Below are 23096 nucleotides of genomic sequence, written 5' to 3' on the forward strand. Positions count from 1 at the left end.
GTATCTGGATGGGTGTAGGAGAGCATGGTATCTGGATGGGTGTAGGAGAGCATGGTATCTGGATGGGTGTAGGAGAGAATGGTATCTGGATGGGTGTAGGACAGAATGGTATCTGGATGGGTATAGGAGAGAACACCCTTTTTGCTGTAGGTTTGTGCCATGGCATACTAGCTTCTACCTTCTCACAGCAACAGTGTGACCCCGTGTAAATCACAGAACCTCATGGGACCTTAAATCTCCCTGGCTACAAAATGGGGAACCCAAGTAGAAAGACCCCTTTCATATAAGCATACCTGTCTTTGCAAAAGACACAGTGCCTAGAACTGCGTAAAGACCTCCTACGCTGCTACTGGGAATCTGCAGAGAGAAAGGCGGAAGTGCTGGTGAGCCTGTACCATGTATGCCCGTCAGCTTTGACGAGTGCGTCCCATTTCCCTTGCAGGAATTGGAGGCAAGAGCTCCTCCAGAGAGCAACTGCCTGGAGAGGAAGGCCAGTGCGACCCATGTCAGTGCTCTGTCCTGTCTGATTCTGCAAAGGATACCTTTCAGGATAACGTGGCATGTCCTGGGGCTTTGGCTCCTTCCTTTCTTAGACTCTGGGCAATATCCTGGTTCAGGGAGAAAGGATATCCTGCTTCTAGATAGGGCCTTCTTAAATTACAAGTGAATTACAGCAAACAAACCTTCAAATGTCCTAGCCCTAGTGGTGCCTCTCTCTACCTTCAAATGCAATGTAAAATCCAGTCCCACGCTCAAGTAACTGCCATGGTTTTACACTTGAGCATTCTTTGTGATTTAAGATTTGGCCCATGAATCTAGTTCTTATGTAACCACACAGCCTTCAGTTAATATCAGCTCTTCTGTTTACTTTTTTTTTTGAGGCAGTCCCACTCTGTAGCCCAGGCTGGAGTGCAATGGCGGTCCCAGCTCACTGCAACCTCCAACTCCCAGGCCCAAGTGATTCTGAGCTTCCCAAGTAGCTGGGATTACAGGCCCCCACCACTACACCCAGCTAATGTTTCGTATTTTAGTGGAGACGAGGTTACACCATGTTGCCCAGGGGAGTCTGGAACTCCTGAGCTCATGGGATCCGCCCTCTTCGGCCTCCCCAAGTGCTGGGATTATAGTCATGAGCCACTGCACCCAGCAGAGCTCTTCTGTTTTCAATGTCAGGTTTTAAAGGGTAAAATTCTGCTGTCCGTACAGCGTAAACATCTTGTTGCAAGTGTGCAAGTGCAGGTGGTGGTGATCATTTCTTCCCTCAAAGTGACTGCCTCCCTCTCTCGTAAACACCTTATTTATTTATTTATTTTTTTGAGACGGAGTTTCACTCTTGTTACTCAGGCTGGAGTGCAATGGCGCGATCTCGGCTCACCGCAACCTCCGCCTCCTGGATTCTGGCAATTCTCCTGCCTCAGCCTCCTGAGGAGCTGGCATTACAGGCACGCGCCACCATGCCCAGCTGATTTTTTGTATTTTTAGTAGAGACGGGGTTTCACCATGTTGACCAGGATGGTCTCGATCTCTTGACCTCGTGATCCACCCACCTCGGCCTCCCAAAGTGCTGGGATTACAGGCGTGAGCCGTCGCACCTGGCTCCTAAACACCTTAAATTAAAATGTGTTGGCAAGACCCCGTGCAGGCATTTCAAGTTTCCCAAAGCACCCCAAGAGCAATGTGACCAAGAAAATGATTAGTGTTCTAGAATTGGCAAAACTGAATAGAAAGAATATTCATAGAAGTAGCACTAAATCACATGGCTTCATGCTACCTTTTTTTTTTTTTTTTTTTTTTTTTGATGGTGTCTTTCTACTGAGAGTGACTTTTGTCTTGGTTTTCAACCATTAGGCTCTTTCTACACTGTTAGAAATGGTGATAGAGGTCCCTGGGGACTCCAGTCTCACACTCCTCTTCAGGGGAACCAGGTAGAGTGGCTGTACTTCTGTCCTGTGTGGCTTGTGCACAGACGGGGGGTCTAGCCCCTGGCTCCTGGCCACATTCTCAAAGGAAATTCTCCAGGATCACGGCTTTCTCTGACCCATACTACAGAGCACCATGCTGTGACAGCAGTAGCTTCCCCGACTTCCGGGGTGCCCGTATATTTTCTAAAGTTTCAGATCTTTGTAATAATTGCTCTGAGTCACTTTAAGAAAGGCCTATGTGCGCTAGCTCTTTTGGCTATTTTCCCAGCATTTTTATCTGCCTACTTTCCTCAAGACAGAGCACCTGAAGCCATTTAGATTTTTGCTTTATGCTTTGTGAAATCATTCATCATCTACCCCAGTGGCCGCTGGGCTAGCTTCTTCCCAGTCCATTACCACAGCCAGACTGTCTTCTTATACTTCAGGGCGGCTTCGTCTCTAAGGAAGAGAGTCACCCTCCTCTTTGGCTTCAGCTACTTTTTTTCCCTTCCTGCACTAAGTGTGTTTTTTTGAATCTTTGCTCATTCATTACCCTGACCTTTCTCATGCCATGATGTTTTCCTTCCATAAGAATGTTTTCATTTGTCTCTTTTCCTTTTTCCATTTTGTATATGTCTTTATTTTTTTTCAGAGCCCCTGTGTCAAATGCTCTTGACCTCAGAAGGGACCACATGATCCCATTTCCTCATTTTTAATTCTAAAAATATCATGTTTCCTACTTTGATTTATTTTTCTTTTTTAACTGTGACTTTTATTTACATGCCCACATTCTTTGGGAGGGCTTTAGGACTCTTTCGGTTGCAAGTGTCAGAAACTCAACTCAAAGGAGCTTAAACAAGCACTCAGGTCACATATCCAAGATGCCTAAGGGAGCTCCCAGTCAAGCCGGATCAGCGAGTGAAACAGTGTGCTTGGTACCCTTTCTTGCCAGGTTGTCTCTCTGTAGGGTGACCAACTGTCCCTGTTTGCCCAGGTCTGAGGGGCAGTCCTGGGCATGGGACCTTGATGGGTAGAGTCAGGTCGAGATGGTCCCCCTGTCTCTCAGCATCTATGTGCTGGCTTCCATCAGGCAAGTTCTCCCCTGAAAGCCAGAAGTAGCCAGTGCACTTGGTTTTCACAGTGGTTACTCCTGGGGAACAAGAAACCCTTTCTCCTGAGAGTTCCAGCAGCAGCTTAAGGGAGACCTCAGATTGGCCCTGCTTAGTCCAGATTCCCATCCCTGGTTGGGCACGGTGGCTCACGCCAGTAGTCGCAGCACTTTGCGAGGCCCAGGCAGGAGGATCACTTGAGCCCAAGAGTTCGAGACCAGCCTGGGCAAAAAAGCAAGACCCTGTCTCTATAAAAAATAAAATATTCACCAGGCATGGTAATGCGCACCTGTGCTTCCAGCTACTCCGGAGGCCCAGGCAGAAAGGATCACTTGACAGAGTCAGACCTTGTCTAAAAAAAAACAGACCCGCAAAACCAAATTTCTATCCGTAAACAAATCACAGGGATGAAGAATGCTCACCAATGTTTCTTGGGTCCTTTTCCTACCCTGAAGCCAAGGGCTGGGGACAGGCTTTGGTAGAGGAGGCTGCTCAGGGTGACACTGGGCAGAGTGACGCACAGGCCCCCTACAGGACACCTCCTTGTCCTATACTGGGGTGGGGGTGTTCACAAGCATATCCCTGTGATATTAGAGGCGCAAAATTTAGTGAAAGACATATGGGTGTGTGGATGGATACAACTTTAACCACTTGAACAACGTTTTTTTTGAGACGGAGTCTCGCTCTGTCACCAGGCTGGAGTGCAGTGGTGCAATCTCGGCTCATTGAAATCTCCGCCTCCTGGGTTCAAGTGATTCTTCTGCTTCAGTCTCCTGAGTAGCTGGGACTACAAGCACATGCCACCATGCCCAGCTAATTTTTGTATTTTTAGTAGAGACTGGGTTTCAACCATATTGGCCAGGATAGTCTCGATTTCTTGACCTTGGCGATCCACCCGCCTCAGCCTCCCAAAGTGCTGGGATTACAGGCATACGCCACTGTGCCCAGCCCCACTTGAGCAATTTTAACTGACCTAAGCATACCCTTTTCTCTCATAAAAACATGTTTAATAATAATGTCACTCTACTATATTTGGACAGTACTTAATTTGCAAGGGAAATTTCTTATACATTATCTCCTTCAATTTTTATAAAACCCCATAAAAGGGGGACTGTTCCCATTTTACAGATGAGAAAATTTAAGATGAAAATATGTGAGTTGGCTGGGTGTGGTGGCTGACACCTGTAATCCCAGCAGTTTCGGAGGCTAAGACGGTGGATCACCTGAGGTCAGCAGTTCGAGAACAGCCTGGCCAACATGGTGAAACCCTGTCTCTATTAAAAATACAAAAATTAGCCCGGCATGGTGGTGGGTGCCTGCAATTCTGGCTACTTGGGAGGCTGAGGCAGGAGAATTGCTTGAACCCAGGAGGTGGAGGTTGCAGTGAGCCGCGATCACGCCACTGCACTCCAGGCTGGGCGACAGAGTGAGACTCCATTTCAAATTAAAAGAAAGAAAATATGTGACTTGTCCAAAGACAAATATTGCGTATGGCTAACAAGAAATCAGAATAAAAAGAAACATCCAAGGGAAGGAGGTAACACATGTTATCCGCTTATTTTAAATTGAACCCAATGTAATGAATTCTTCATTTAATGATTGCAATTATTGCAAGCGTTCTGAAGATGAAACTTGGCTAATTCTAAGTCTTATTCAGCTTGTAGGATGATTTTATAATTGGACCCGATTTGAAACTTTCTCTTTCATTCTGACATTCAGCCCATTTTCCTGGAGATTTTGGCTTTTTCATGTGAGCAGAGGTGCAGGAAAAATGAAGGCAATTAATGTTTACTGAGCATGTACCTATGGGTTTAGAATATCTTGGTTGACTCTTCACAAGAATCCCGTTCAGTAGGTATTTAAATCCACATTTTGCAAATGTGAAGATGGGATTCGAGGGGCTGAGTAATGTGCCCTGTTCTGAAAGCAGGAAGCAGAGTAGAGAATGTGTGCGGGGATGGGGGGCCCTTGAATTCTATATGCTCTGAACTAAACTCAGACTCTTCCCTTTGCAAGTCCCTGAATTCAACACTGTTCTGTTAGCTCAGACCTGCGGGCTGGGTTCTCTCTCTCCCTTAGCTCTCCCTACCCTCATCTTTGCTGATCTGGCTTTTCCTGGAGTGTGGGCATCAAGGGCTCAGGCTCCAGAGTCACACAGTACGGGGTCGGACTCCTGGCTCCTCCATCACTAGCCATGTACCCCCTGACATCTGTCAATCTTAATCTTTGCATCGCAATATGGCACAGATGCCAGAAGCCTGGACCCTGAAGCCAGATAGGCTGAATGTGAATCCTGGGTCTGTCCCTTATGAGTTGTGTGACCTTGGACAAAGTACTTAACTTTTGTGTCCCAGTGACTTCATCTGTAAAATGGGGAAAATAATAATAGATATCAAATATGTAAGGTGTAAATGAGTTAGTTATCGTTATTGTATTTTCATCTATAAAATGGAAATTCATTTAGTAAATATTTATGGCGCGCCCAGACACTTGGCTGGGTACTGAGAAATAGTAGTGAATGAGACACATAAGGCCCCTACCTCATGGAGGATACATTTTAGAAGGGAAAGACACTAATACATAGCAGAGAGAGAGAGAAGCTGGATCGTTAGAGAGGATGAGAAGTGCTGTGAGGGAAATATACAGGGAGCAACGTACTGCAGATGAAATGGGACAGGAAGGCTTCTTGGCAATGGTAGCACATGAACTGCCTCCCAGAATGAGAGTGAGCCAGCCACGCACTTGTGAACGAAGTCACAGGCAGAAGGACTGGGGATTGCAAAGGTCCTGGGTGAGCCTGGTGTCTGCAGAGCCAGAAAAGCAGCCCACGTGGCTGTGGCCAAGCAAATGAGGTTGGGAGCTGGACCTGGCATGAGACAGGCAGTGCCTGAACCACACAGGCCCTTGCAGGAGGCCAGAGAACAGCAGATCTGACAGCGCCCTGCTCGTGGGCAAGTGCTAGGCACAGAGTAAACACTCAGCAAACTGGATCTTGCCATGTGACTGTTTTCTGTGGAGTCCTAATTAGGAAAAAGGAATCAAGCTAGTGGGACCAAGGGAAAGCAGATAAGCTGCAAGCCCAGCTTTCTTCAAGATCCAGGACGCAGCTCCTGAGCAAATAATTCACAATTTTCCCCTGCCCAGTTCTCTACAGACAGCTGCAGGTTTGCTGCCTGCAACCTTGGTGTCGTTAGGACTGCACAAAGCTCTCTTCAGCATGAACGCTATCCTATAACATCTCTAGCAAGCCTCTGTTTCTTTGCATCAGCTCCTGCTGGCCTGCCCGTTGCCTTCTTGCAATATATCTTCTTACTTTCTTGAATAAATCTACCTTTCTCTACCTACAGCTGTCTTGATAAATTCTTTTACCCCCACACCACCGGCCAAGATAGTCATCACCCCTCTGTGACACTTTCCGCTTCTGGCACCGTCATCTACCCCTATTCTTTCTCTTAAAGTGGTATAATTTCTTCCTAACTAGTTTCCCTGGCCCATGCTTTAAACCATTTTCCACAGTGACAGGATGACCTTTGTAACATGCACCCAGTGGGATCATGTGACACAGCCCTCTCCTCAGAAACGGTCTATGGATTCCCTTCCCCTAGGGTGTATGGGTAGCATCCCAGCGCCTTTGCCAAACATGGGGAGCTCCTCGCGATCTGGCCCCCTTGGCCTTTCCAGTGATGTCTCTGGCTGCGCCCTTCCCCAGATAACTTATGGGTCCCTGTGCTGCCACTTCCAGTCCTCTTGCCCTTACGCACCCGGTCCCTCTCCCAGGAGGCTCCTGGATGCTCTTCCTCCCTCTCCTGCCTCTGACTGACATGTGCTTCTTTTTTTAAGATTCAGCTTAGAGTCACACTCTGTAAAATTCTTTTTTTTCTCTCTTTTTATTTTTTAGATGGCATCTCACTCTATTGCCCAGGTTGGAGTGCAGTGGCGTGATCTCAGCTCACTGTAACCTCTGCCGCCCGGGTTCAAGCATTCTCCTACCTCAGCCTCCAGAGTAGCTGGGATTACAGGAGCCTGCCAGTGTGCCCAGCTAATTTTTGTATTTTTAGTAGAGACGGGGTTTCACCATCTTGGCAAGGCTGGTCTTGAACTTCTGACCTTGTGATCCACCCACCTCGGCCTCCCAAAGTACTAGGATTACAGGAGTGAGCCACCACGCCCCGCCTAAAATACTTTTCTTTATTTTCACTCCTCTGGGCTCCTGTACCATGTTGTACTATTATTGGTCTTTTTATTTTTATGTTTTAAAATTTTTTTCCCAGGCTGGAGTGCAGTGGTACTATCATGGCTCACTGACGCCTTGACCTCCTAAGCTCAGGCAAGTCTCCCACCTCTGCGTCCCAAGTAGTTGGGACTATAGGTGCTACCATGCCCAGCTAATTTTTAAAGTCTTTATAGAGATAGAATCTCACTGTGTTGCCCAGGCCGGCTTTGAACTCCTGGCCTCAGGTGATCCTCCTGCCTTGGCCTCCCAAAGCATTGGGATTATAGGCGTGAGCCACTGTGCCCATCCATAAAAGTTTTGCGGTGCTGTGTTGTATATTCCTAGTGAACTTTTAGACTAGGCTTCAAGAGCAGCAGCTGTACATGCCTATTTCTGTTTACACCTAGCCTACCCCTGCACATGAGCAGTACTCAAGATGATGGAGTTCCAACTTATATTTGTTTAACCTACACAAATGGAACTATATGCATGCACACAGGTACGCATGCGTGTGCACACATTTTATATGGGTTTAGATGATGCTGGCCTTGCTACCCTGCCTTTCATTTCACCTAATGAGTAGGGTCCAGAATGAGCCCAAAATTCTGCTCATTCTCTTGATAAGAGTTTGCTTCCCAGGGCTTACTAATGTTAAAGGACTATCTATGTCTATTTCATAACGTAGCTCCTCAGCTCAAACCAACTTCCTCATCTACTGCTCATTAGAAAAAACAACCATCTGGACCAAGACTGTAAAGAAGGTTAGACTTAGACTCATGCCTATAATCCACCAGTTTGGGAGGCCAAGGCGGGAGGATCACTTGAGCCCACGAGTTCAAGGTAAGCCTGGGCAACATAGTGAGACCACATCTCAGCAAAAAATAGTAAAATGAAATTAGCCGTCTGGTGACACACACCTGTATCCCCAGCTACTCAGGAGGCTGAGGTGGGAGGATCGCTTGAGCCCAGGAGTTAGAGACCAGCCTGGGCAACACAGTGATTCATCTCTACAAAAAATACAAAAAGCTGGGTATGGTGGCACATGCCTGTGGTCCCAGCTACTTGGGAGGCTGAAGTGGAAGGGTCACTTGAGCCCCAGAGGTGAAGGCTGCAGTGAGCTATGATGGTGCCACTGCACTCCAGCCTTGGCAACAGTGCGAGACCCTGTCTCAAAGAAAAAAAAAAAAAAAAAAGATTAAAGGGAAGACTGACCCTGTTGGAATGTGGTGCATTCTTAAGGGATGTCGCTAGAGGAATTGTAACTGTTAGACTTTTCTCCCTTTACTCATTGACTCTGTAACCTCACTTCTGTGTAGGATGTATAGCTACTGTACATATTTCTTAGATGTATTGAACAGCTAATAATTGCCACAGCCAGGGCACAAATTCATTTCTTCTTACTTCTAATCCCGTGCTCTGTCTCCTGTCCACAACCGATCTTTTCTAGAAGTTGTTACTAAGAAAGGCGGAGATGGTTAAAAGTGCTAGCAAGACAATTACCGAAGACTGAAGGCAGCAAAATTGATCATGGAATCTTGACTTTGTCCTCAAACTTTGAACCTAAACCTCAAGATGATGACAAGGCAGTCATGTTGCCAATTATAAAGGGATTTTATAATCTCTCTCTGAGAAAACGGAATGTAAACGGAGAGCTCTGTTCTTTTCATCTTCTTATACTGACTATTGAAATGAGACTTAGCTGTCTGTTGACTTTTGGAGCCACTACTCTCAGGGAAATTCAGAATTTGAGAAATGTTAAGTTTTTTTTTTTTTTTTGAGATGGAGTTTCGCTCTTGTTACCCAGGCTGGAGTGCAATGGCGCGATCTCGGCTCACCGCAACCTCCGCCTCCTGGGTTCAGGCAATTCTCCTGCCTCAGCCTCCTGAGTAGCTGGGATTATAGGCACACGCCACCATGCCCAGCTAATTTTTTTGTATTTTTAGTAGAGACGGGGTTTCACCATGTTGACCAGGTTGGTCTCGATCTCTCGACCTTGTGATCCACCCACCTCGGCCTCCCAAAGTGCTGGGATTACAGGCTTGAGCCACCGCGCCCGGCAATGTTAAGTTTTGAGGAAACATCCTCCTCAGTTCTTTCCTCAGTTTCCTTCGTGGCTCTTGCAGTTCTCCCCGCCTTGATGATCTGGTTTACATCTACAGTTCCTCACCACCACCTCAGTACTCACCATTCATTTCCCTGTGGTGAGCTCCCAGGCCCTCTGCCACATCTCTCTGTCTTGTGGATATCTCTTCTCGAAGCTTCCATGAGTACCTGCTGACATCTCCCTCCTCCCTACACGCCCAGCTTTCCACTCGCAATCTCTGTGGTATGGCCATCAAGTCAGCCAACCTCCCCGCGTCTGGTATCCCCAGATCCAACCAGCACATTCTGTACATTTTGTCTGTGAGGTTTCTAGCAAGTTCTACCCTTCCTGTTTTCATCATTACTGCTCTTACCTCTGGCTTGCCACACTTGTCAAGCAGATTATTCAGACCCACTCTAAGTGGTCTCTCTGACCTGAGTCTCCCTCTTCAAATCTTTCTAACACTACAGTATATTTTGCTTCTTAAGACGTAGCTCTAAGAAAAAACATTTTTTCAGTTCCAAAAGCTTCAATGAGTGTCAACAATTTATTGAATTATTCAGTGTAGACATCTCAACATGGCAGGTTGGATGTCAGAATCTCCCTGTTGGAGATCCTCTCAGTATTACCTGTGGTACCCCACCGTCAACTCCCATTGCTGGCTTCCCTGAAAGGGACATTTCAGAAAAGCCACCTTGCCTGTCATCCTGCCACGGGTCCTTTTCTTCATGTCACCCTCTCTGGGCCATTGTCCTCCAATTCTCCACTTAAATAATGGCCTTATTTAATGGTATGTCATTCAATGGTGACACACAATGGTGTCTTATTTAGGAAGCTTTTTCTGATCCTATTTTTTCTCAATTTTGTGCCTTTTTTTTTTTTGTCTTGCTCTGTCACCCAGGCTGTAGTGCAGTTGCGAGATCTCGGCTCACTGCAAACTCTGCCTCCCAGGTTCAAGTGATTCTCCTGTTTCAGCCTCCCAAGTAGCTGGGAGTACAGGTGCCCACCATCACACCCAGCTAGTTTTTGTATTTTTAGTAGAGATGGGGTTTCCTCATGTTAGCCAGGCTGGTCTCAAACTCCTGCCCTCAGATGATCCACCCGCCTCGGCCTCCCAAAAGTGTTGGGATTACAAGCATGAGCTACTGTGCCCAGCCAATTTTATACCTTTATAAACCTCTTTTGTAATGGTTTTAAGTCACTCTAGAATTTTTGGATTATCATTATTAATGTGAATATCATATTACCCTGACTAGACTACCATGTCTTTGAGGTCGTTTATATTTTTGGCAGCCCAGCATAATGAGCATTCAGTGGGCTGACAGGAAACGTCTATTGAACTGAGTCAAATGGAAATAACTTTAGGATGCTGGTAACCCTCAGCACTGCTGCCAAATCACCACCACCTACATCACCGCCTGCTACCCACACTACCCACCCCCCACACACACCCTAGGTTATTTTGCCAAATCCCGAAGGGTCAACCTCAAACAGTAGCTCTCAGCCATGTTTTTCAGAGACAGGGTCTCACTCTGTCTCCCAGGCTGGAGTGGAGTGCAGTGAGTGATCTTGGCTCACTGCAGCCCCAAACTCCTAGGCTCAAGCAGTTCTCCCACCTCAGTCTCCCAAGTAGCTGGGAATACAAGCATGAGCCAGTGCACCTGGCCCATGTTCAATTTTTTTTTTTTTTTTGAGGTTTCCTAAATGCTCCTCTGCTCTTGGGCAACAGCAATGAGACAATTCTCTCCCACTCGTTTTTTTCCAAAGCATCTTGCTTATTTTGGGAATGCTTCCCATGCTGAGCCCAGCCTGGGGGCAGCACCTGCTCCAGACAGGTTGTTCTTCAACCCAAGGTCCAACCACCATTATGTGCTTGCCAAATTGGTTCCCCATTCTGCACCAAAGAAGTTAAAAAAAAAAAAAAAAAAGAAAAGAAAAAAGGACAGCCTGACAGAGGAGGCTCTTGCTTCAAAGACCAGATCTGAGGTTTTTGTCCGTTTGTTTGCTTTTTTGCTTTGTTTTGTTTTGATTTTGGAGATGGAGTCTTGCTCTGTCACCCAGGCTGGAGTGCAGTGGCGCGATCTCACTGCAAACTCTGCCTCCCGGATTCAAGCGATTCTCCTGCCTCAGCCCCCCGAGTAGCTGGGATTACAGGCTTGTGCCACCATACCCAGCTAATTTTTGTATTTTTAGTAGACACAGGGTTTCACCATATTGGCCAGGCTGGTCTCGAACTCCTGACCTCATCATCCACCTGCCTTGGTGTCTCAAAGTGCTGGGATTACAGGCATGAGCCACCGCGCCCAGCCAAGATCTGAGTTTTTATAAGGCTGCTTCTTTGATGAAATAACCCGTCATTTGGTGACATAAACGACCCTGCTAAGATTTTTGGTGAATTTTTTTCCCTCGAATCACACAGTGGACCATGTGCAGTCTTAGCTGTGTCCTAAGCAAAAATATGTTAACTGCTTTTCTAACTAACCATTTCTCCATGTAGTTTTTCCATGCTAGATCTACTTATGAACCTGTCTTTCTCTCACCCTCTGACCTCATGTGGAGCACTCACTCTGTCACCCAGGCTGGAGTGTGTGGCATGATCTGATCGTGTCTCACAGCAGCCTCAACTTACTGGCCTCATGCGATCCTCCAATGTACCACAATGCCCAGCTAATTTTTGTTTTTGTTTTGTTTTGTTTTTCTGAGATGGAGTCTCACTCTGTAGCCCAGGCTGGAGTGCAGTGGTGCAATTTTGGCTCACTGCAACCTCCCGGGTCCCAGTTCAAGCACGTCTTTTGCCTCAGTCTCCTGAGCTGGAATTACAGGAATGTGCCACCATACCCAGCCAATTTTTTTTTTTTTTTTTTTTTTGAGACGGAGTTTCGCTCTTGTTACCCAGGCTGGAGTGCAATGGCGCGATCTCGGCTCACCGCAACCTCTGCCTCCTGGGTTCAGGCAATTCTCCTGCCTCAGCCTCCTGAGTAGCTGGGATTATAGGCACACGCCACCATGCCCAGCTAATTTTTTGTATTTTTAGTAGAGACGGGGTTTCACCATGTTGACCAGGTTGGTCTCGATCTCTCGACCTTGTGATCCACCCGCCTCGGCCTCCCGAAGTGCTGGGATTACAGGCTTGAGCCACCGCGCCCGGCCTACCCAGCCAATTTTTGTGTTTTTAGTAGAGATGGGATTTCACCATGTTGGCCAGGCTGGTCTTGAACTCCTGACCTCGTGATCCGCCCACCTCGGGCTCCCAAAGTGCTGGGATTACAGGTGTGAGCCACCGTGTCCGGCCCAATTTTTGTTTTTGTTTTTTGTAGATATGGGGTTTTGCCATGTTGCCCAGGCTGGTCTTGAACTCCTGGACTCAAGCGATCCACCTGTCTCAGCCTCCCAAAGTGTCAGGATTACAGGCGTGAGCACCCAGGATGTGGCATTCTTTCTTAAGGCGCTTTCAGACAAAGCCGTAAGTGGCAGAAGGCTTTCCCTGAATCCATTTACCTTGTGTCTCCTTTGATACTACATTTCTGGAGAATGGATGGATGAGAATTGTGCTTTCAAAGCTTTGTCATTTAGCTCGGTGCTTTTGTGAAATTTATTCTCCTATAGTCTTCCTCCTCAGCCAGGTTTAAAAGATCAGAACTTAACTGTGAGAATATCAGAGGATACACCTTCCGTCTCTCCTGAGGAAGCTGGAGATACTCAGGTCATCCTGACAGATTTAGCTTTGTGCTACCGTCAGTCCCCTCTTCTGGACATTTCCTGGTTCATTTTCTTTCTAGCCATCTCCTTCCTTAGACTCAATCTTCACATAATTCTTCCTTCACAGAAAATCTGTAATTCTGCACTTGGTCCAAGTCTGAGCTCCTTCTTCAAGCTCTTTGGGGGACTACAGTAAAAAGGTCCTCCTGCCTTAGAGTCTAAATCCCCTCTTGTGTTCTGTGTCAAAACCACTGTTTCCAAGACCCTGAAGTCCTTGCTAGGTTTTGGGCCATCTCCGAGAGAGGCCGAGCACATCCCTGTCTGGTTTCTCCTCTCCCAGGATTTTGGTCTGTTGGAGTTAACCAGCTTCCTCCCCACTTCTAAGCCTTCTAGATTTATCTCTGGTCCATTTTCCTACCAGTTTCTGTACTTCCTTTGTCAAGTACTCAATCTAAACCAAGCCTCTCAAGTATAATATTCCCATAAAAACTGCCTCCTTCTTATTCTATGCTGAATCTAAAATAATCATAGCATTTAGAACCGTAAGGAGTCTCAGAGGGCATCTTCCAATCCTACAGTTACACAAATTTGGAGATCGTGAGCCAGAGAGATCAGGTGGCTGGCTGATTGTCCTGCTTCTTAAAATGAGTTTACATTTTCTAGACTCACTGCCTATTTCTTATAAAGCCTAGAATGAGCATTCCATTCCTACAATCCCATATGTTTCAATTAATCCCACCCCATAGAGAAAGATCTCTCAAGTGACATGTGGTATAGAGGGGAGAGAGTTAGACACTAGTAATGCTGTAGTAGAAATTATCATTTTTTTTCTTTGAGATGGAGTCTCGCTCTTGTTACCCAGGCTGGAGTGCAATGGCACGATCTTGGCTCACTGCAACCTCCGCCTCCCAGGTTCAAGTGATTTTCCCTGCCTCAACCTCCAGAGTATCTGGGATGACAGGGGCCTGCCACCACACCTGGCTAATTTTTGTGTTGTTAGTAGAGACAGAGTTTTGCCATGTTGGCCAGGCTGGTCTTGAAACTCCTGACCTCAGGTGATCTGCCCACCTTGGCCTTCCAAAGTGCTGGTATGAGCTACCGCGTCCAGCCCTATAGTAGAAATTATTGTCTCTTTAGGTTCTCTCATTATTATTTGTTACTAAAACCTTTCTATATCCACTGGAAAACATCTGTGTAGTTGGTATAATTTAAATGCATTCTTTTGCGTTCACTGTAAAGCCATCCCATGAATATTTATCATTTGTCCCATGCCTCAGCGGTTCATGGAAATGTGAAGAAGGATCACGCAGAGATTTTCCGCACTATAGACTTGGTGGTAATTTGCACACCTCCCCTGTCCACTCCCCCTGAGATAATGATTTGAATGTTTCTTTTTCTTTCACTCTGATCGGTTATTGAATATCCCTAATCAGTAGTACCTTCAGTAGTAATTCTCTTTCTGGGAACGGTGAGGACTGATGCTATCTAGAGTGGCCGATTCTTCCTGGTCTGCCAAAGCCTTCTCTAGTTTTAGCACTGAAATCCCATGTTCTGGGAAACCCCTCAGCCCTGGGCAAACCGGGACAGTTGGTCACTTTAAGCACCTCCCACCCCGTTCCTGCTCACCTTTCCACGTCAGGATGAAGAACTCGGTGCCCAAAATATTTGTTTCACAGAACAGCACTGATCAACAACCTGGAAAAACATGACCCTTGAAACCACTCATTTCTGTTGGTTATAACACATTGAAGGGTAGTAATCAAAGCTACAGTATCAGCTGTGAAGACCCCAACCAAAGTAGACCAGGACTGGGCCTATTCCATTTATAATGATTTTCCCCGTTTTTGAGAGAAGAGAGTATAGAGTTTAAGGATGTCATCTAAAAGGATAGATGGCTAAATATAAAATGTGAACTTAAAACCACATTACCCAGTGGGAGAATCAAATGCAAAAATTGTGTCCAGTTAGGTACAAACACAGGATGTATCTTGGAGGCAAGTTTGTTCCAGATTTAATTTCTAGGAAGGCAGAAGAAACGTCTGCTTTTTGGGATCTCTCCAAGCCCTCTGCCCTAACACACTGTCTAAACTTGGGCAAATGGCCGGCTCTGTGGGAAAGGAGCTAGTATAAGAGCGGATTGAATAAACGAAAAATGAATCCAGAATTTAATAGGGCTATTAAAATTAGAAGTTGGAAGAAATCACTGCCTATCTCTATTTTAAGACTTCTGTTTCGATTTATTTGAAAGTGTTCAGAAGATAGAAAGGATGGGATGTTCTAGATATAGGTCTCTGGCAGCAGCTGGATTGTCAAATAGTGTCTCTTGGAATTTCTAATCTTTTTTTTTCTCGGATGAGACATTTGGAATCAGAGGAAAGTTGCACAGAAAAACAAATAGTTACCTATGCTGTTCCTGAACATTTAACAGAATATAGTCAAAGATAGAGCATTCATTTGTGGGTTTTATTGTTGTTGTTATCTTTGCTTGGCCATTTAGTGTTAACAGCTGGGCAGTTAATGCCAGAAGGGAGAGAAATTTTCTCTCCCAATGGGATTGCTAGGGAAGTAGAGAAAGGCAGGAGGCCCTGGAAGAGCAAGGTCAGCTGGGTGTGGGCAGGTGGTTTAACAGACAGAGAAGCCACGGAAGGCGTCTGCTTTGTACCTTCAGGGAGCTCAGCCACAAAATGGGCAGAATCTGTTGCCCTGGGAAACTGGCAAGATGCTAGGGAAACCTTCCTGGTAGGCCACCGAGCAGTCTGCCCAGAGCCCCAGGAGTAGAAGCGCTCACGGGCCAAGTTAAGGTGCTCGAATTCCATGGTTTGTTGAATGCGTTTATTTTTTATTTGATTTTATTTTTTTGAGATGGAGTTTCATTGTTTTTGCCTAAGCTGGAATGCAATGCCACAATCTTGGCTCACTGCAACCTCCACCTCCCTGGTTCAAGTGATTCTCCTGCCACAGCCTCCTAAGTAACTGGGATTACAGGAGCCCACCACTATGCCGGTTAATTTTTGTATTTTTAGTAGAGATGGGATTTCACCATGTTGGCCAGGCTGGTCTTGAACTCCTGACCTCAGGTGATCTGCCTGCCTCAGCCTCCAAAAGTGCTGGGATTACAGGCATGAGCCGCCACACCTGGCCTGTTGAATGTGTTTAAAACAAACACCAGGTCATTGTTTTTGAACTTTGTGGTGGTAGGAGGCGCACCTTAAAAGTAGCGCTTCGCAAACATTCCTTGATTTAACCCACCACCGCTATGATCACCCCTCATGGATTCACCCAAAAGTGGGTTTATTTGTTGTCTTTTTTCTAACTTCTGTAGTTGATTGACCTCGTTCAAGAAATATCTGTTGGGTACCTCTGTTCTACCTTGCCATTTTCACTGGTAAAGAGTAGATGAAGCTAGCCGGCCGCGGTGGCTCATGCCTGTAATCTCAGCACTTTGGGAGGTTTGAGACCAGCCTGGCCAACATGGTGAAAACCCATCTCTACTAAAAATACAAAAATTAGCTGGATATGGTGGCATGCATCTATAATCCCAGCTACTCTGGAATCTGAGACAGGAAAATCACTTGAATCCAGGAGACGAAGGTTGCAGTAAGCCGAGATTGAGCCGTTGTACTCCAGCCTGGGCAACAGAGGGAGTGAGACTGTCTAAAACTGGGGGGAAAAAAAAAAAAGAGTAGATGAAGCCCTTGTCTTCATGGAGCTTGCATTCTTGTGGAGGAGCGAATATTGAAAAGGATAAGCATACAAAAATGAGGTTAACTTAGATCCATTTTTTAATTGTTAAGATCATCATTGCTTTTGAGCACTTGTTTAAGGCAGGTGTCTGGATTAACCACATTGAGGAATGATAAAGTGGAGAACTGGAAACTGCGTTAAGTAAGGGTTGACTAAGCCCTGCTTCTGTAGGAGGAAGTCCAGCTTAGCTTCAGAATGGATGCTGAGGCAACATAAAACTGTAGGAATTCACCGCATTAATAGCACAGAATTTTTTTTTGTTTTAATATGAATTTCCCTGACCTCGAGTGTGAAAAATGTGTTCACTGGTCATTTGCTTTTTCTGCTTTGTGATTGTCATATACGCTGCCTGCTTTTCTCTTTGGATATTTACCTTTTCTTATTAATGTCTAGGCTACTGCTTCACAGGAGGAATATTAACCCCTAGTCTTACAAAACTGTTATCCCAATCTATTATCTGTATTCTGGGCTATTAAAAACAATGTCTCAATGAAAAAACCCACTATGTTAAATAAACATATTTCAGAAATGTCTTTTTAAATAGAATGTGCAGAATATATGTATAATGTATCTATGAATCCATTTATATTTCAGTTTCACTAAATGTTTGTATTCTGCTTATATTCAAAGCAAGCTAGGTTGGCTTATTGTCTTCACAGTTTTCAAATCCTTTCATAGACATTAACTTGTCTGATCTCTATAAGTACTAGAGATATTGATCTAGTAAAGTAATAAAATGGGGCCAGGCGCAGTAGCTCGCAGGCAGATCACCTGAGTTGGGAGTTCGAGACCAGCCTGATCAACATGGAGAAATCCTATCTCTACTAAAAATACAAAATTAGCTGGGTGTGGTGACACATGCCTATAATCTCAGCTACTCAGGAGGCTGAGGCAGGAGAATTGCTTGAACCCGGAGAGGCGGAGGTTGCCGTGAGCCGAGATCACACCATTGCACTCCAGCCTGGGTAACAGGAGCGAAACTCCATCTCAAATAATAATAATAATGATAAAATAAAATAAAAATAAAGAAAAGCACTGCCTTGATTCAATAGCCAGTCATTCTGTAGAGGGTGATGAAGAACTGCAAGGATTTGAGAGCAGATCGGACTCGGGTTCCAGTCCTGTCCCTCCACTGACCGCCTCAGCCTTTGTGAACTCATCTGCAGTAGAAGCAGACCTCGTGGAAGATTAATGAGAACTAAGTCATTGTGAGGGAAGAGAAATGTCAGCACTGCTCCGAAGGCCCCCCAGGCAGCCCAGCCCTTGGTTTTCATGTTTGAGCTGAGACGATGTGTTATTAGCCACAGTCCTTGTGCTGTCTTCTTGTTTGTGACCATAAAGGTTATCCTGGGGCATAGAGGTTGGACTGATACAGAATGACTACTTAACGACAGTTTTCAGTCTGTTGAGTCAACTAGAGTGGACAGAGCAGAAATAATGCCCTGGTTGAAAGTCAATAGCTTAGCCTGCCCAATTATTTGCCGGGGAAAAAATGCCTATTCTGTTGCCACAGATACCAAGCAAAACAAACCTACCGCTCGGGCCAGTCGCTCAGAAGGCATCACATGCTAATCTCAAGTCTGTTCATCTAAACCACTGTAACTGAGTCAGGACAAATGATGTACGTGGTTTTGGGGTTCGGTTTTATTTATGTATTTATTCATTTATTTATTTTTGGATACTGCTGTTTTGAACTATAAATCATGCTGCCACTCCCTCATCTGTAATCTGCTTTGGCTAAACCATGATGAAACATTTCTGGAGTTTGTTTTGCATTGGCGCTTATCAGAGCTCCTTACTGTAGGATCAGGGCTTGAGGCAAAGAGAAGGGAAAAAACCCACCAAACCTGCAATGAAAGCCCTTTGCCTCCCTTTTCCACCTCCAACTTTCCTTTCCCCTCCTGTCTCCACAAGACCTGCCAAGGACACATTTTACAGAAAAGGGTGTGGTTCTAGGAAGAATGAAGAGACTTGAAGGCATCAGAATGGTTTCTTGGATTGTTCCCGTCATATAGTCACATTTCTAGTGTGTGTGTATGTGTGTGTGTGTGTGTGTGTGTGTGTGTGTGTAAGTACATGTGTGTCTATATATAGTATACTATATAGTATGTGTGTGTATAGTATATATGTGTGTGTCTATATATAGCATACTATATGTGTATAGTATATATAAGTATGTGTGTGTCTATAGTATACTATATATGTGTATAGTATATATAAGTATATATAGTATATATAAGTACATATAAGTATATACATGTATATAAGTATGTATATAAATATGTATATAAATATATACAGTATATGCATACTATATATAGACACACATGTATATATAGTATATTATATATACTATATATAGACACACATATATATGTTTATAAATATATTTTTATATATAAATATGTATATATAAACATATATATACTTGTATGTATATAGAAATATATTTATGTGTATGTATATGTATATATGTATATGTCATATATCGTATGTATTTACAAATATGTATTTTTAAATAGTATATATTTCATATATATTTTAAAATATGTAATATATATTTTAAATATGCATGCATAAAATGTAGCTCTTAATCTACATATATACAAATATATTTACATATAAAATATTTTTAAATGCATACGTGTGTATATATGTGTGTATATAAATATTTTTGTATTAAAAAATATATATATATTTTTTCCCCATGGGGTAAAGGGGAGGCAGTGATTGGCAAGGAAAGAGTGGAATTTAACCTCCAGGAATAAATCAAACCATTTGACAGCCTTAAGGTAATGCTTTTCTTTTCCATTATTAAGAACAGAAATAAAAATATCAGTTCATTAGCAGGATCAGAAGTGTTGGATGTTTTTCAGAAGAGAAACAACAACAATCATAGCTAATGCTTATGGAATATGTACCAGGTGCCCAGATTTCTGCCAAACCCTCAAAAGAGTTATCTCATTTAGTCTTCTTGACAACCATTTGAAATAAGAGCCACTGTTCTTTATCTTTTCACAGGGGGAGGACCTGCTTGTGTAAAGAGGTTAAGTAACTTTACCCTGGCACTGTGAGCAACTGGGATTTAGCCAAACGGACTGGCTTCAGCACCTGGAGCAGGGAGCTGTAGAATTAAGGCTCTGATTTCTATCCAGCTGAATGATGTTGGGGAGAATATTTTTAAGGCCCCAATTTGCTCACCTGTAAACGTAAAGGGGTTGCGATGGGTGATCTCAAAGATTCCCACCAACTCTCTAGCAGCTCATCAAATTAATATCCAAATCAATATCCATCGCATCCAGGGCACTGTTGCTGTTCATGCCTACAGTTCACTATAGGAAGGTAAGGGGTGGAGTGGAACAGAGAGGAGGTGGGGAAGTGGCTGCATTCTGCCCCCAGTGTTTTCCTAACAGGAGCAGCTGTTCCAATTGCCACAGGCCCGGGCAGGTAGGATTGCTAGGTGACTGCAGGAGTGAGATAGGAGCAGGGCCCACTCTTAAGATGCCTCACGTGGCTGCCACAGTTGATCTTTTAGTTGAACCAGTTACTTTCTCCCTTGGAAGAGTCCTTATCGTCCACATCAATCCCCACTTCACATTGGCTGCGAGATGGCTTGTAGCCGTGCTAGCAGGTGAACTCTGAGAATCCTCGGAAATGCGACCAGACCTGCTCTTCCTGGTTCCCCTGAATTATACTGACTGATACTTCCAGGAATTTTGCAGCAGCCCTGATGCTTTTTTTTGTTCTTCAGAAAAGGAAGTTGGAGAGGGGGTTGGGTCGAAAGGAGAATGAGAATTCTTTGAAATGACCTCAAATCTGAGGTTGTCAGGCTTTTAAAGAGAACCAGTAGGTTAGTCACCCCATGTATTGTAGATAATACTGTGTCAACAGCTCATGTTATCTGAAGCTCTCTTTGTGAAATGGGAACCAACTTTTGCTCCCTGGGAACACTAATGATCACATTTCTCTCCAGCGTACAAACTTAGGTGCGTTTGCTTCATTATATGATAGCAATGCCAACTCTTTCATATGAAATGTCACTCCTAGGTTCCATCTGCCCTCATGTTGTGCCTCTGCTCCCAAGAATACAATTCATGGTTCCCTCTTCCCATAGTCACTCTGTATGTGTGTGTGTGTGTGTGTGTGCGCGCGTGTGTGTGTACTATATTCTGACACATATTAGAATCCAAGTTAATCTACCTCACCAAATACTTTTCTGTCACTGATAATCTTCTACTTAGACATGTTACAAATGTATCCTTTTAAATCATATTTTTTAAAAAACGAAGTCTTGCTCTGTTGCTCAGGCTGGAGTGCAGTGGTGCGATCTCGGCTCACCACAACCTCTGCCTCCTGAGTTCAAGCGATTCTCTTGCCTCAGCCTCCCAAGTAGCTGGGATTACAGGCATGTGTCACCACGCCTGGTTAATTTTTGTATTTTTAGTAGAGTTGGGGTTCCACACCATCTTGGCCAGGCTGGTCTTGAACTCCTGATCTCGGGATCTGCTCACCTCTGCCTCCCAAAGTGCTGAGATTGATTACAGGTGTGAGCCACTGCTCCCAGCCTTTAAATAATTTTTTGAAGAGTCAGGGTCTCACTGTTGCCCAGGCTGGAGTGCTTGCGATCATAGCTCACTACAGCCTTGACCACCTCGGCTCAAGCAATCCTCCCACCTCAACCTCCTGAGTAGCTGGTACCACACGTGCGAGCCACCATGCCTGGCACACATGCATTTTTCATTATCCATGTCTGTATGTTCCCAGTGGTAGAAATAATACTAAAATGAAAAGAGGTGGCAGAGAACAGGAAGAGAAATAAGCCAGAGGAGCCAGTATCCTTAAATGCTGTGGCTTCCAAGGACTGCTAGCAGGTTGTGGGGCTAACCAGAAAAAAATAGAGCCTCTGATTCTAGAAGGCTTGGAGAAAGTGTGAGAAGAGAAGGGAGATCAGATCGGAATAGATTGATGGAAGGAGGGCGGTGAGGGGGAAGCAGGAGAAACTCAGCTTGAGTGAAAAGGACCCGTCATTCCTTTCCAGAACGTAATTTGCCAAGATCCACCACTTGCATTTCATATGTAAATGAGGAGGCTTCCCGGAGGCTGGGCTGGGCTGGGCTGGACTGGGCTGGGCTTAGCTGAGTCTCTGCAAACTGCAGGGATTCAGCCCTGGGGAACTGCAGACCTAAGTTGCGAGTGGAAAGCACCGCATCTCCAGGCACATCCCACAAAAAGGATGGACGAGACACCGTAGAGGAGGATACAGGAGGATTAAAGGATTTGGGAAGAGCAAGCCAGCCCTCTGGAGAAGCTGTCAAAATTCAAGACTGGCAAGAGAAGTAAATTCAACCTCTCACACCGATCATTTCTCATTCCCTGAAAAGAAGAGATTCCTTCCCCAGGGAAGTGAAGATAATGAACTTTTGGAGGTACTGCTTTCTTGCTTGTACTCTGCTCAGTGTGGTCATTTTTGTGAGATTTTACAATAGCCATTTGAGCCCGCCAAAAAGTTACGAGAAGCTTAACAGTTCCAGTGAAAGGTATTTCAGGAAAAATGCCTGTAATCGCGCGTTAGAGGAAAAGCCCATCTTTTTGTGGGAAAACATATTACCATCACCTTTGCGAAGCATCCCTTGCAAGGATTACCTGACCCAGAATCACTACATCACAAGTCCCCTGTCAGAAGAAGAGGTTGCATTCCCTTTGGCCTATGTCATGGTCATCCATAAAGACTTTGATACCTTTGAAAGGCTCTTTAGGGCTATCTATATGCCCCAGAATGTCTACTGTGTTCACGTGGATGAGAAAGCCCCAGCTGAGTTCAAGGAATCTGTGAGGCAGCTACTGAGTTGCTTCCAAAATGCTTTCATTGCTTCAAAGACAGAGTCTGTGGTTTATGCAGGAATTTCCAGGCTCCAGGCTGACCTGAACTGTCTGAAAGATCTTTTCACCTCTGAGGTTCCCTGGAAGTACATCATCAACACCTGTGGACAAGACTTCCCCCTGAAAACAAACCGAGAGATAGTTCAGCATCTGAAAGGATTTAAAGGCAAAAATATCACCCCCGGGGTGCTACCCCCTGATCATGCAATTAAGCGAACTAAGTATGTCCACCAAGAGCATACAGGTAAAGGTGGCTCGTTTGTGAAAAAGACTAGTATTTTGAAAACCTCACCTCCACATCATCTGACTATCTATTTCGGCACTGCCCATGTGGCGCTTACTAGAGAGTTTGTCGACTTCATTCTCCATGACAAAAGGGCCATTGATCTACTACAATGGTCAAAAGATACCTACAGTCCTGATGAGCATTTCTGGGTGACACTCAATAGGATTTCCGGTAGGTACTA

At 44.9% G+C, this 23096-nt stretch overlaps 1 protein-coding gene across 4 annotated transcripts in view; it reads left to right on the forward strand.

Moving 5' to 3' along the window:
* Positions 1-23096, forward strand: part of GCNT2 (glucosaminyl (N-acetyl) transferase 2 (I blood group)) — a 99345-nt gene that overhangs the window by 35352 nt on the left and 40897 nt on the right. Inside the window, exon 1 of one of the 4 annotated variants that reach the window (XM_003927354.4) lies at positions 19328-23086. The exons of the other annotated variants lie outside the window; for them this stretch is intronic. Within the exon in view, the coding sequence (XP_003927403.2) occupies positions 22162-23086 (925 nt within the window). The 5' untranslated portion in view covers positions 19328-22161. Of the gene's footprint in view, positions 1-19327; positions 23087-23096 lie in introns of those variants that run through there. 4 annotated transcript variants of the gene reach the window in all.

This window comes from Saimiri boliviensis, chromosome 4 (assembly GCF_048565385.1).
Source record: "Saimiri boliviensis isolate mSaiBol1 chromosome 4, mSaiBol1.pri, whole genome shotgun sequence".
NCBI lineage: Eukaryota > Metazoa > Chordata > Mammalia > Primates > Cebidae > Saimiri > Saimiri boliviensis.